The sequence below is a fragment of the Hemibagrus wyckioides genome, linkage group LG07 (genome assembly GCF_019097595.1).
Source record: "Hemibagrus wyckioides isolate EC202008001 linkage group LG07, SWU_Hwy_1.0, whole genome shotgun sequence".
NCBI classification, from domain to species: Eukaryota; Metazoa; Chordata; class Actinopteri; order Siluriformes; family Bagridae; genus Hemibagrus; species Hemibagrus wyckioides.
Genome location: NC_080716.1, coordinates 24,724,901 through 24,736,965, shown reverse-complemented (window position 1 = coordinate 24,736,965; position 12,065 = coordinate 24,724,901). Strand labels below are relative to the sequence as shown.

General features: G+C 37.6%; 2 protein-coding genes and 1 long non-coding RNA gene across 3 annotated transcripts in view; 1 reads left to right on the top strand and 2 right to left on the bottom strand.

Annotated features, from left to right (window-relative positions):
- Window positions 1-3,664: 3,664 nt before the first annotated feature.
- On the bottom strand, window positions 3,665-6,018 carry LOC131356512 (uncharacterized). The gene is made up of 3 exons (XR_009205023.1): window positions 5,499-6,018; window positions 5,068-5,109; window positions 3,665-4,677 (listed from the first exon to the last, which is right to left on the bottom strand). It is a non-coding gene; the product is annotated as an uncharacterized LOC131356512 (long non-coding RNA).
- A 118-nt stretch (window positions 6,019-6,136) lies between these two features.
- Window positions 6,137-10,413, top strand: LOC131356500 (purine nucleoside phosphorylase-like). The gene is made up of 6 exons (XM_058395569.1): window positions 6,137-6,362; window positions 7,692-7,861; window positions 8,222-8,325; window positions 8,567-8,742; window positions 9,060-9,250; window positions 9,757-10,413. The coding sequence occupies exons 1-6, from the start codon at window positions 6,340-6,342 to the stop codon at window positions 9,969-9,971; spliced, it is 879 nt and encodes a 292-aa protein (XP_058251552.1). The 5' UTR covers window positions 6,137-6,339; the 3' UTR covers window positions 9,972-10,413.
- Window positions 10,414-10,909: 496 nt separating this feature from the next.
- Window positions 10,910-12,065, bottom strand: part of dusp19b (dual specificity phosphatase 19b) — a 6,732-nt gene continuing 5,576 nt past the window's right edge. The window contains exon 4 of the mRNA XM_058395570.1: window positions 10,910-11,436. Coding sequence (XP_058251553.1) covers window positions 11,254-11,436 — 183 coding nt within the window. The 3' untranslated portion in view covers window positions 10,910-11,253. The remainder of the gene's footprint in view (window positions 11,437-12,065) is intronic.

Sequence of the window (12,065 nt, the reverse complement as noted above, 5' to 3'; positions counted from 1 at the left end):
TTTCTCATAGTTCCTGCTTCAAATGGCAATTTTTATTTTTAACTAAGAGTAATTGACCTATTTGCAAGAAATCACGGGGTACTTTCTGGAAACCCTCAATGTGGTGGGTGTCTATCATGAGGGTTTAATAAAGAATGCTTCATTATACAAGGGAGGATTGTGGCAGAAAGCATTCTTGTGAAAAAAAGGCTCAAAATGCTAGTACATATTCTCTTTAAACTGGAAATCATCTACTAAAAAGTTCAACTGTTATATGAAAATTGCAGATGCCCTGGCTGGACACATTACACACTCTACTTTAAATGTTATAGATTTCTGGATATACTGTATCTAGAAATGGATGACTCTGGTTCTCAACCACGCATTCAAACAGTGTGAAATATCACAATGTAGAATATTACATTCAACTGTATTCCACGGTTAAGAACAATTAGCCTTAGTTCGCATTTAGTTAGTTAGCATGGGTAATGTGATGAGTCAACATTTCTCCCTTTTCTCTCAGCTGCCAGGATGACTGATTATGTAAAGATGGCCCATGCATTCCAGACTTTAACCCCAACCTGTGGCATAAAACAGGCACTCACTGGTTTAGTGGTTGGAGCTTAGTACCTCACTACCTCACATGCAGTTGTGCACTTTTGTTAGTGTTTAGTTTCTCTTGGCCAGCATGGTGCTAGTGTTACATAACTTTTATAAAAAGGCCAGGGCCGGGGCTTTGCAATACAATATCATAAAAGAATAAGAAGAAATATTTGAAGAATGTTTGGTTGTCTGGGTAGACTGGAAGGTTGTGTGATTGCATTGGATTCTATTTCAGTTATAGATCATTCTAAATTAAAGCATCTGCCAAATTATAGAAAAGGAAATCTAGGCTTCTGAGTGACACAAAATTATCATCAAAAGTCAGACAATGCCACAGCCAATCTGTAGCCGGGGGTCAAAAGAGCAAAATTGTCTGTGCTCTATGGGTGGGTGGGATGGCATCTCTCTCTCCTTCTCTCTCCCTTGACAATTACAGCAATGCTAGCCAATCACGTGTTTGTCTGTGAACTTATGTGGAATAGGTCATGATTCCTCTGAGTGTTCTACACTGTCTTGTGTAAGTCTTTCTTACATGACCTTCAGCCTTTTGTAAACAAAAATGACAATTATATCTATAAATCTATAAACATGTATAATATGCTGTTGTTGTCCTTTGGCTGCTCCCTGTTCAGGGGACAACAGAGCGGCTCTTCTTATCCACAAATTTGATTATGCCACAAGTTTTACAACAGATGCCCTTCATGACGTAACCCTCCTGTTTTATCTGGGGTTGGGATTGGCACTGAGAGTTAACCTCTCAATGGCTGGTTTGGTTTCCTGCCTGGGAATCAAACCTGGGCCAGAGCAATTAGAGCATGGGATGTAAACATCTATAAGATTCATATAGATAATATATGAGAAATTGTCAACGTTTGAAATAAATACAACACACAAAATCACCTTACAGTACAAGAACAAAACACTGCCTGAAGAAAATTGGATATTAATACAAAATAAACATTTTAATTTTAATTGTATTTATCTACTAATTGATTTCATTCATTGATCCTGTTAGCCAGCTGCACTTAAAACTAAAAGAATGTAAATCTGCAGCATCTTCTTCATTATCTCTCTGCTCTGAACAGTTGGTTTTTCTTTCCGAATAAATACAGCCAAAGCATATCAGTCTATCAGCATGCTTCAGCTCTTTATCTTCACCTCAAACACTTACCCGTGGACACACTCAAACAGAGCCCCACTTTCACTGTGTCTCTCACACACAGACAGATACACTCCCAAAGCTGTGTTTAATAATAAACACAGAGATACACAGAACATTTTCACTGTTGTTGCATCCTCTGCTTACTAATTCCCTGGAAACCTACAGTACATTCAGCCTCATGATTTAGTCTTTAACTAAAATTATTATATATGACCACACAGAACAATATAATTAAAAGACAAGATTTCTGTGTTTGATAAATTGGGATCCCATGGGTAGCCAATGTGTTGGCTCAAATTAATTAATTAATTAATTATTTATTTATTTAAGATTTTTCCTTACTGAAACCTTATCTTTATTTCACTGAGGAAATTAACCATTTGACCAAAACTCATATATCAGATAAATATATTAATAAGGTTGTGACAAAATACTGCTTACAGAGATTTTATGTACTCAGAAGCTGTAAACCGTTTTCATGTCGAAGCAGAACAAAACACTGACACTGTCATGTGCATTGGCTAAATCTATGTGTAATTTGTTAAACAGACATGATGAAACAATGGGGCATTTTGACTTCCCTGCCAAAGCATGTTTTTATTTACCTTTTCTTATTATGGCCTGGATCCTTTATTACTATGGATCTGGTGTTTATCAAAGGAAAATTTGGAACAGGGAAGAAATACACACCGGATAAAAATATCATTCAGTTACAGGTTGCCATGCATGCACTAATTTAAAAGGGGCATTTTTAGATTAGCCAATTCACCTGATCAATTAATCAATCGGCATGTTTTTTGGAGTTGAGATGATACAAGAAAACCCAGCGGAAACCCACTTGAACACAGTGGGAGAATGGGACAACTTCCCAAAGTCAACATCATAACAGCAGTGGATGTTATGGACCTGAATTACATTAAACCTTTTGTGCTAAAATTATTACACAGCCCCAGCCCCTGAAGAATTGACCATCTTTAAGCCAATAGAAACCTAGTTTAATAGGTGCATGTGGCTTTCAACCTCAATTAAAATAAAAAAGGTGCTATTATTAATTATTGTGATTCAATTTTTGTCCAGGAGTTTATGTATATTTAATATCTGCTTACTAATAAGACAAACATCAACTCATCAACTCAAATGAATTTCTGATCTGTCACACATAGTTAATAAAATATCTTATGATGATTCTTCAGTGAGTGATTGCTTGAGGGTATAAGGGAGAGAGGACAACCTGCAGCTCCCTCCACCACAGCTCTGAACACAATATCTCAGGTTATCTATTTACAGTTTTCCATTGGATTTACTTACACATTTATTCAATGTTTGTGTTTAGTTGCAGCAAGTATCTTTACTGAGTACTGTTTATTAAGGTCTATTAGTACATTTTATGCACTGTGGAAAAACTCATGTTATCAAATTTTAATTCATCCTGCTTGAGAAGCTTAGCTTTGACACTCGTGACTAAGCATGTGATTTTATCAGATGGTTTTACTTTTCACCGAGCTAAATAAAGCCCTATTGTATATGTGGTTTGGTTAATGCTTAAATAAATTCAGCACATGGTCCTTTGTAAGACGTTAGTGTACGAGATTCAGTGCCAGTAATATTGAAATGTACTGTACATCTATAAACAGAGGACTTACAGTTGTAGGTTACATACCCCTTACTGAATCAGCAAAATGATTTACAGATAAAATGTTTTAATTTTCCAGATAGTGGTGTGTCAGAAGGCTGAAGGTTTGGAAGTCTTAAACCACTTATATAGTAAAGAGGAAGTGTGGGTTCTTTGGTGTGCGCATTTGGTGAGTATGAAAGATAGAAAGAGAAGCTGTGCTATAGTTAGAGCTTTATCACTCTGAGAACATTTTTATTGATTTGTATTGAACCACAAACTGTAAATAAAAAAACAAGCTTGCTCACCCTGCAACATCATAGCTGCTAAAGTCACGCTATTGGTCAGGCTGTAGGTGTGTTAGTCAGCTATACTGTGCTGACCCCTTCCCCATGACTCTGGCCTTGAACAGTAAAAAAACATTCCATAACAACTACGAAAACAGCCCCAACCATGGCACAAAAGCACCTGCTGACAAATAAAGCCTACCATGAGGAGTTTCAATACAAGTGTGCTTGTAAATATCACATTATATTCCAGTAGGCCATGTGTACTTTCGATAATGGTGTGAATGCATGTGAAATGTGCTGAATGTGTAAATATGTGAAGTACTTAGCAATCAAGACACTACGCAATCCTCGGATTAGTAATTCCCACTGAAAGCCTGTAAAAATGCTACACGTAGCTTTCCTGTAATTAATGACTAAAGGAAGTATGAGTAGAAGTGTAGGTGTAGCACAAGAGTGTGTTTTACCCGATGTGTGTATAAACATTGCATGCTATTACTGATAACATGGTTATAACTGATAGCATGGTTATCAGTAGGGTTACTGATAGATCATGTCAGTGATAGCTGTTAACCTAACAGGTCATTCACACAGCAAACATCACAGAACAAAACACAATTTAGCCACAGTGGATAGAGAAATCATAAAACAGGAAGTCCTCTTTTACAATGTGGGTTTAGACTGACAGAATATTATGGGTTGGAGATTATATGACCACATAGTTTTCCAACAGCAGTTTGGTTCCTTGCAGATTTTCCTCCTAATATTATCACAGAATTTTTTTCCGGATTTCTGCAAAGCTGCTTTCAGATAATATCTGTCGTTAAAAATACTCAATAATTACATGTAAACTTAAATTGAACTGATCAGGGCTGTAATACATACAGGAGATATCCAAGAGGTGAAAGGTAAAAAGTGTCACTCTCTTTGCGTCACCCCAGAGCATCAGTGGTGTTTACAGTTGTACTCTTGTGCCAACATATCCTGGTGCTTCAGTGAGAACCTAACTCATTTGTAGAATTTTCCAAACACTCCTGCAATGAGGAAATCACAAACATTCATGAAAACTGAAACTATGCTCCATTAATAATACACTTATATCCAAGGGTTTTATAGATGAAATGTATTCACTTTGCTATTTTGATAAAAGTATAACCAGTATTGTCACTATTGGAATGGTCACAATACAGTACATTATAACATATGGCTATGCAGCTGTACACTATAACATATGTACATTTCTTATACATTAAATAAGTTTGTCCTGTGTGCTTTTCTTATCTATCTGTCAGTAACTGTAACCCACTAACAAGTCACATGCTTCTACTTTTGGTCCTGGTGTGACTTCCACATGCCATAAAACCCATTTAGAGGCCCACAGTCAAATCACTCAAGTTAAATATTTATTTTCTGCTTTTACATACCAAAAGTACAGCATAAGATAGGTGGGGAAGTGATGGATCATTCTAAGTAAGAGAAAACAGTGGTGACAGAGTTTGTAAAGTAGCTTTTGCAAAAGTTATGAAATTTACTGAATTAATTCTGCTGGTAAAATTCATGTGTAAAAAAATAAATAAGTATAGCTTCAATTCATTCAGTTAAGAAAAAATTTACATTGAGAAAAAGAAAAAAACTCTTTCATTGACTTAAAGTATGAATGTAAAATTACAGATTCATAAAAAAAAAAGTCTGCCTCAGTTATAGATTGATTTTAGTTACTGAGGGTAAATTAATGATTCTCACACCACAAGACATATAAAACATCAGGCTAAATAACAACAGCTTTATTCCTAGCCAGTGTAGCAAGCTAAAACTGGATTACAGTTGAGTCAGCATGGTGTGAAAATTAACTTACTTTAACACTGGTTGGCAAGAAAGTCCACTGTCAATGCTGGCCATACTTTGGCACACGTACATAGCAAGCCAAAATAAACCTTGGGCCAACATCATCCTGATACCTGAGTAATCTCTCCAGTGGTGACTAGCATGATAATAACTGATGATACAAACAATCCGAATGCAGATAAATACAAAGAATACCTCGTAGTAAACAGATTACAGTAAAAGGTAAATCAAACTCGCTCAAATCCTTACGCTTGCCCATTTTTCCTGCTTTTAACACATCACCTTCAAAGACAAAATGTTCACATGCTGCCTAATATATCCCACCCACTAACAGGTGCCATTCACTTCACCTCTCAGTGGTCATAATGTTACGCCTCATCGGTGTATGGCTACATTTAGATAATATGCTAGTAGGAAACTCTAAGAATGTGTTTAGATAAGGTTTTAGCTGGTCTTATTACATGGGACTATTTACGACTCGTGATAAGGTAACCATTTGTGAAATCAGTGTAGTGACAAACATAAGACTACGGGATTTAAGCACACCGCGGACGTCAGAAGGTGTGTCAGTCGCGTGTGAATGTCGTCATGCTGTGGGCGGGGCGTCTGCGCTGTGTCTCTATAAATAAACCGGCATCAAGCCACGCTGAATAGTATTTTAAGCGCTGACATCGAGGTTTTCTTTCTTTTAACCTGTTTTAATATTTCTTCCGATTTGTTTAACGTTTGGCTTTTAATTTAATGTTTTATCATATTTATATACGGTTGTTTTGTTTACATTAAAAGTCATAGTCCTATTTTAGTTTTACTTTATTCTGTATAGATCGCTTTAAAAGGACGTAATTACAGACATGTTTCCTGAGAGTCACACCGGGTAAGAAACCGCTCGCAGATTATTTTCCTTTTTCCTATTTTTTATTTACTGAGAACACACTTTAATCCAGTCAGTCCGCCATTGTCCAGCATGAATAACTGGACGTGGGCTTGCACGTGTCCGGGTGTGTCTTTAATACTCGCCATAAATCCGCTTTCTGCAGCCCTATAATTAATTAATTAATAAATAAATAAATAAATGAATGAATGAATGAATGAATGAATGAATGAATGAATGCTATTCTTTTAAGCGCTTTTTCTTTAAATAAGTTTTAATTATAAAAAAAAAGACAATTTATATTCAAATTTCTATTTCTCTTTGGTTTTGAGCTGGATTAAATCTGTAGATTTCAAATGATCAATGCGTTTTATGACTTTTCAATGAGGTTTATGACTACAATAAATAAATAAAGAACAGTAGCTGCTTTGATAGTAGATGGTTTTCAAATCATCATCATCATCATCACCTTCAGTAAGCGCTTTATCTTAGTCAGGGTTATCATGGATCCCGAGCCTATCCTGGCTGACTTTTGGCAAACCGCATTTGGGCCATCTTTGGGCAATAATTCCATGTGGGCCCACATGTTGGGCCATGTGGTATCTGGGCGAACGGGCATGGGACGCCAGTTCTATATCGCGCATGCGCGCGCTCTCACTCACTCACACACACTTATATAGCCGCATTGAGCATAAACTCTGTAAAACTTTACAGTACATTAATTACATTTAAAGGCAATGACAAACTACTTCATTTGCTGACTCTTTGTAGTAGCTGCAAAAAATCTTTAAGATCTACGACACACTTTATTTCAGTTGTAGTGGTGGTGTTGTATTGAGCTTATTATTTCATCTCTTTAAAAAGGCTACTGTATTACCTGTACTGCCACATGTCTATTAAGGCCACAGAGGAGCTATTTTAGACGCTCAGCCCGGGGAGATCCTCACCCAAAATAACTGAGAAAGTGTAGATCAGGTGTCAGTATGACTGTGCATGGCTCTGATCTTCTTTTTGCGAATGGTTTGTAGATAAAGGTCACATCGCAGGGTTTTGCGTGATGAGATGCAGGGTTTCTTGTTAAGTAATAATTGGTTTATTTTAATTTTTACTGTTGCAGCTTCCATGTATTTTGGTGGCCAGGTTTCATACAGCTTTTCTGCTTCCTGCGATGCATAAGTCAGTAGTGACTAGTGGAATGTGATCAAAAGTACGTGTGCGTCTGGGAAGCAGAGAACAGCTTTTTGTGTTTGTGATCAGAATGACTCTTTTATGACTCATTATGTATGCACACAGTAAGTCACATTAACTTTGTGTGTATGTTTTTGTGTTCAGGTACAGCTATGAGGATTGCATGGCTACAGCTGACTGGCTATTGGCTCAGACTGCAGTGCGCCCACTGGTGGGCATCGTTTGTGGCTCTGGTCTGGGTGGATTGGCAGACCTGTTGAAGGATCAGGTGGTCTTCAACTACAGAGACATTCCCAACTTCCCCCAGAGTACAGGTTAGTGTATGTGTATGTATACACATGCACATGTTTGCACTTGAACAGCTTTTTATGCAGTGGTTATGACCTAAGGGAAAAATACAAGCTAAATTTCCTGGTATTTATTTTGTTTGGTTTATGGGATATATCAGAGGGGTGCGTGTGTGCGTGTGTGCGTGTGCATGTTGGCATATCCTGGCAGATTATTTGACAGAAGCAAGGCTTCTAAGTTGCACCATGTAAAGAAAACATTCTTGAACACATGGTGTGTTTTGGCTTGAGTCATCTACCAGAGAGAACCCACAGCATTTGATCGCACCTTAATCACGACTACATTATTCATCTGTGCTAACTCATTTCATCTTCTGTTTTAACCAGTGCATGGACACGCTGGACGGCTTGTGTTTGGGACTCTGAAAGGAAGGCCATGTGTCTGCATGCAAGGCCGCTTCCATCTCTATGAGGGATACCCCATCCAAAAGGTACAAACATCATTTGTTCGTTTGCTGTAGTGCTTTCAGACAAACAGTTGTTTCTGAAGATTATGGAAAGCTCAATAACATTTAAATCAAAGCCGAAATAAATGTGTATTATAGTTGTTCAAGGAGCTTTTGGGGGTAATTCAGTAGCACTTGCCCTGCCCACACTTTAGTGTTTACTCTGATGCATGTCTAAAGTCTTCTTGTCTGAACAGTGTAATAATTGCCAGGTTTGCTGTCCTAGATCACTCTGCCCATGCGGATATTTAAGCTGCTCGGTGTAGAGACTGTGATCTTGACTAATGCTGCAGGAGGACTCAATCAGGACTTCAAGGTGGGAGACATCATGATCATCAAAGACCATCTAAACATGCCTGGATTCGCCGGCAACAATCCGCTGATAGGACCTAATGACGAAAGGTGTGTGTCTGTGCGCGCATGTGTGTGTAGAATGCTTTTCAGCAAAGTTGCATTATGTCATTATTAAATTATTAACATCTAGAAGACTTCTTAAAACTTTTCATAAGCCAGCTTTGTGCTTTTCCTTTAAACAATAGTGTAATAATTTAATTGAAAAAAAAATTACATCTATTAAAATAAATAGCAAAAGAGGATTATGAAGCTTTGAGTATTCCTGATCATAGGTGACACTGGGCTCTTGTATGATTGTAGTTTATCTCTAAATAATAGAAATGTAAGAAGTGTTTAGTAATAACTGAAGAGTTTGTGTTCTTCAGGTTTGGTGTGAGGTTTCCCTGCATGTCTGATGCATATGACCGCGAGCTGCAGCAGCTGGCCATGGACGTGGGCGTTGAGTTGGGTTATGGTGATTTCCTCAGGGAGGGGGTGTACTGTGTGCTTGGGGGTCCCTCATTCGAGACCATCGCTGAGTGTCGCATGCTGCACAAACTGGGGGCTGATGCTGTTGGTGAGTATCCTGCTATAACTGATGAAGCTTTTACCACTTCTACTACAAAGCTTTTTAAAATGTGTGAAAGTCCACAATGTTACAACATTAGTTGATGTGCTAAGTGAACAGCCTGTTTAAACAAGAGCATAGAAACACCTATTTTTGAACCCTCAAGAAATCCAGATCCCAGGAATATGCTAATTATAAAGAGCTAGGTTTTCCTTGTGTCTGTTTGGAACATGATTGGCTCTTATATTTGCTAATGTAATAAGATATGGGTGTCACATTTGTTTGTTAATGACTTGCATCTTTCAGCTTGACATTTCATAATTAAATCTTGCAAGTCATAATATTTATATTTAGACTAGTCTGTAGACTCGCATTAACTCCCCCAGAAGGATTTTATCACAATTCGAGATTTATTGCTCTGCTCTTTAGTTATCCAGATGTTATAAAATGTCATGCTGTTAAAATCCTAGCTGACTGGTGACCCTCTGCTGTATCTAAACTTTCTTCCCTCTCAGGAATGAGCACGGTTCATGAAGTAATCGTGGCGCGTCACTGTGGAATGCGCGTCTTTGCTCTGTCTCTGATCACCAATAAGGCTGTGATGGACTACGACAGCGAGGAGAAAGCCAACCATGAGGAAGTTCTCGAGACAGGCAAGCAGAGGGCAGAGCAGCTGGAGAGGCTGGTGTCCACCATGGTCACTCGCATTGGGCACAATAACTATTCCTAAACAAAACATGAAAGCGAAACTGAACTCGAAAACATGGTCAGGCTCAGCACTCATTCGGCTTGTCCAAACTGAGCCATCACACACGTGTTTAGTGCTTTGCAGCATGTCTGTGTGTTTCAATACTGTAGGTGCAATGTTCCGGAGAATTAAGAAACAAAATAGAGCAAAAGCACTGAAGTGCATGGATATCATATATTTATTGTATTTGGGAGAATCTCTGCTCATGTACATTCCTTTAGAGCAGAAAACAAACTGTCAGCCTGTAGATATATAGAAATGTGTCTTAAAACATTAATGAATGTGTATATATTATCCCAATTATTTAAATTCTAAGTAAACTTGATTGCTTTATGAAAGCTTTCTGCTGTACAGTAGATATATAGATTGTTCATTGTGTCCCTTTTTTTTCTAACATTATTAAAGCTGTATATTTATTACTTTATCCATGAGTTGTGTGTGTGTGTGTTTTGCATTATACAAAGCTAGCAAGAAAACAATACCTTGAATGGTTTATGGAACTAGCTTTTAACTAAAAGCTGGATAAGTCACTAAATTTTAATTGATTGAGGAGGTAGGACAAAAAAATCTATAATGAACATAAACATAAAGATGGCTGTTGTCTAGCAGAAGTAACCATTTTACTTATGTACTTATACTTATCCATGACCACTTGCCCATAGTGATACACCTTACTTGATGCTTTTGCAGGAAGGTGCATTTTGTGACTGAACTCTTTCCATTTTACAGAATAATTTTTTTCTGTTTTTTATCTCCTGGACCAACTTTTACAAAGTAGACAAAGTCTATGTCAACATACAGTCACCAGTGAGACCATATTCCAAAAGATGTAAACGCCTACAATAAAGTACACAGGTGAAACATTGTCATGTAAACAAGGGGAAAGAAGACCATAAAAGAGGACTTTGCTTTATTAAAATATTTTTTTTATTCAAGATGCAAGACAAAGATCATATCAGCAAGCTATCTCAGATCAAATGTAACAGATGCTGCTGGCTTGAGTCCTTATTAATGTTGCAACCTAAAATCTACCATAGCTAATGTGGATTCAAACACGAGTAAAACTTAAATCTTTTCATTAAGTTGTTAATTCATACACAAAATCTATATATGAATTATCTGAACCAGCAGTTCTGCAGTTGCTGTTAACATGTCGTTTCAGCTTGCTGCAGTTTACAGAAATCTGAGTATTAAATACAAGTGTTAAATTTGAAATGTCCAAACTGCATAAAGAGCTGCAACGGCAGTAAGTGATCATTGTGAATCACGGTTGATATTCCTTCAGCTGAACGAGGAATCCAGCATTCGGCTGTACTGAAGGTCGCGCTGATTTGACTCGGTTAAGCGCATCGTCAAACGGAATCTTCTCGTTCGCCATCAGATAAGCGATGGCGATCGAGGCAGAGCGGGACACACCCGCGTTACAGTGGAGCAACACGACTCCATCCTGAAACAAAGAAAAGAATGTAGAAGTCATCCGATGTGTGTGTATGTGTACATGTACATATATTCAGTACATGCTGTTTTGCCATGCAGAACCTTAACAAATCTCTAAAACACTCCTATACTATTACATAGATAAAGCGTCTGTCTATTTTATATTCACTAATCTCATAATGTATTTAGCTCATAAATCTGCACAGCCAATATACAGAAGTGTTCGGATCTTTTAGGTATGAATCCCTACAGCTAATGTGTTTAGATCTTTATATTCACTTATCCCCATAGATGAGATGTTTAGCTCATTCACATGGACTAATCCCCACAACCGCGTGTTTAGAACTTTAGAATCTTAGATTTTTATTAATCTCCATAGTTGTGTGTTTTATGATCTTTTATATTTACTAATCCCCACAGCTATTACATGTTTAGATATTGCTATTTACCGAACTAGCTACACTATTTTGCCAAAGGTTTTGGGACACCCCTCCAAATCATTGAATTCAGGTGTTGTTTTTCAGGAGCTGGGCTTGGCCCCTTGGTTCCAGTGAAAGGAACTCTGAATGCTTCAGCATACCAAGACATTTTGGACAATTTCATGCTCCCAACTTTGTGGGAACAGTTTGGGGATGACCC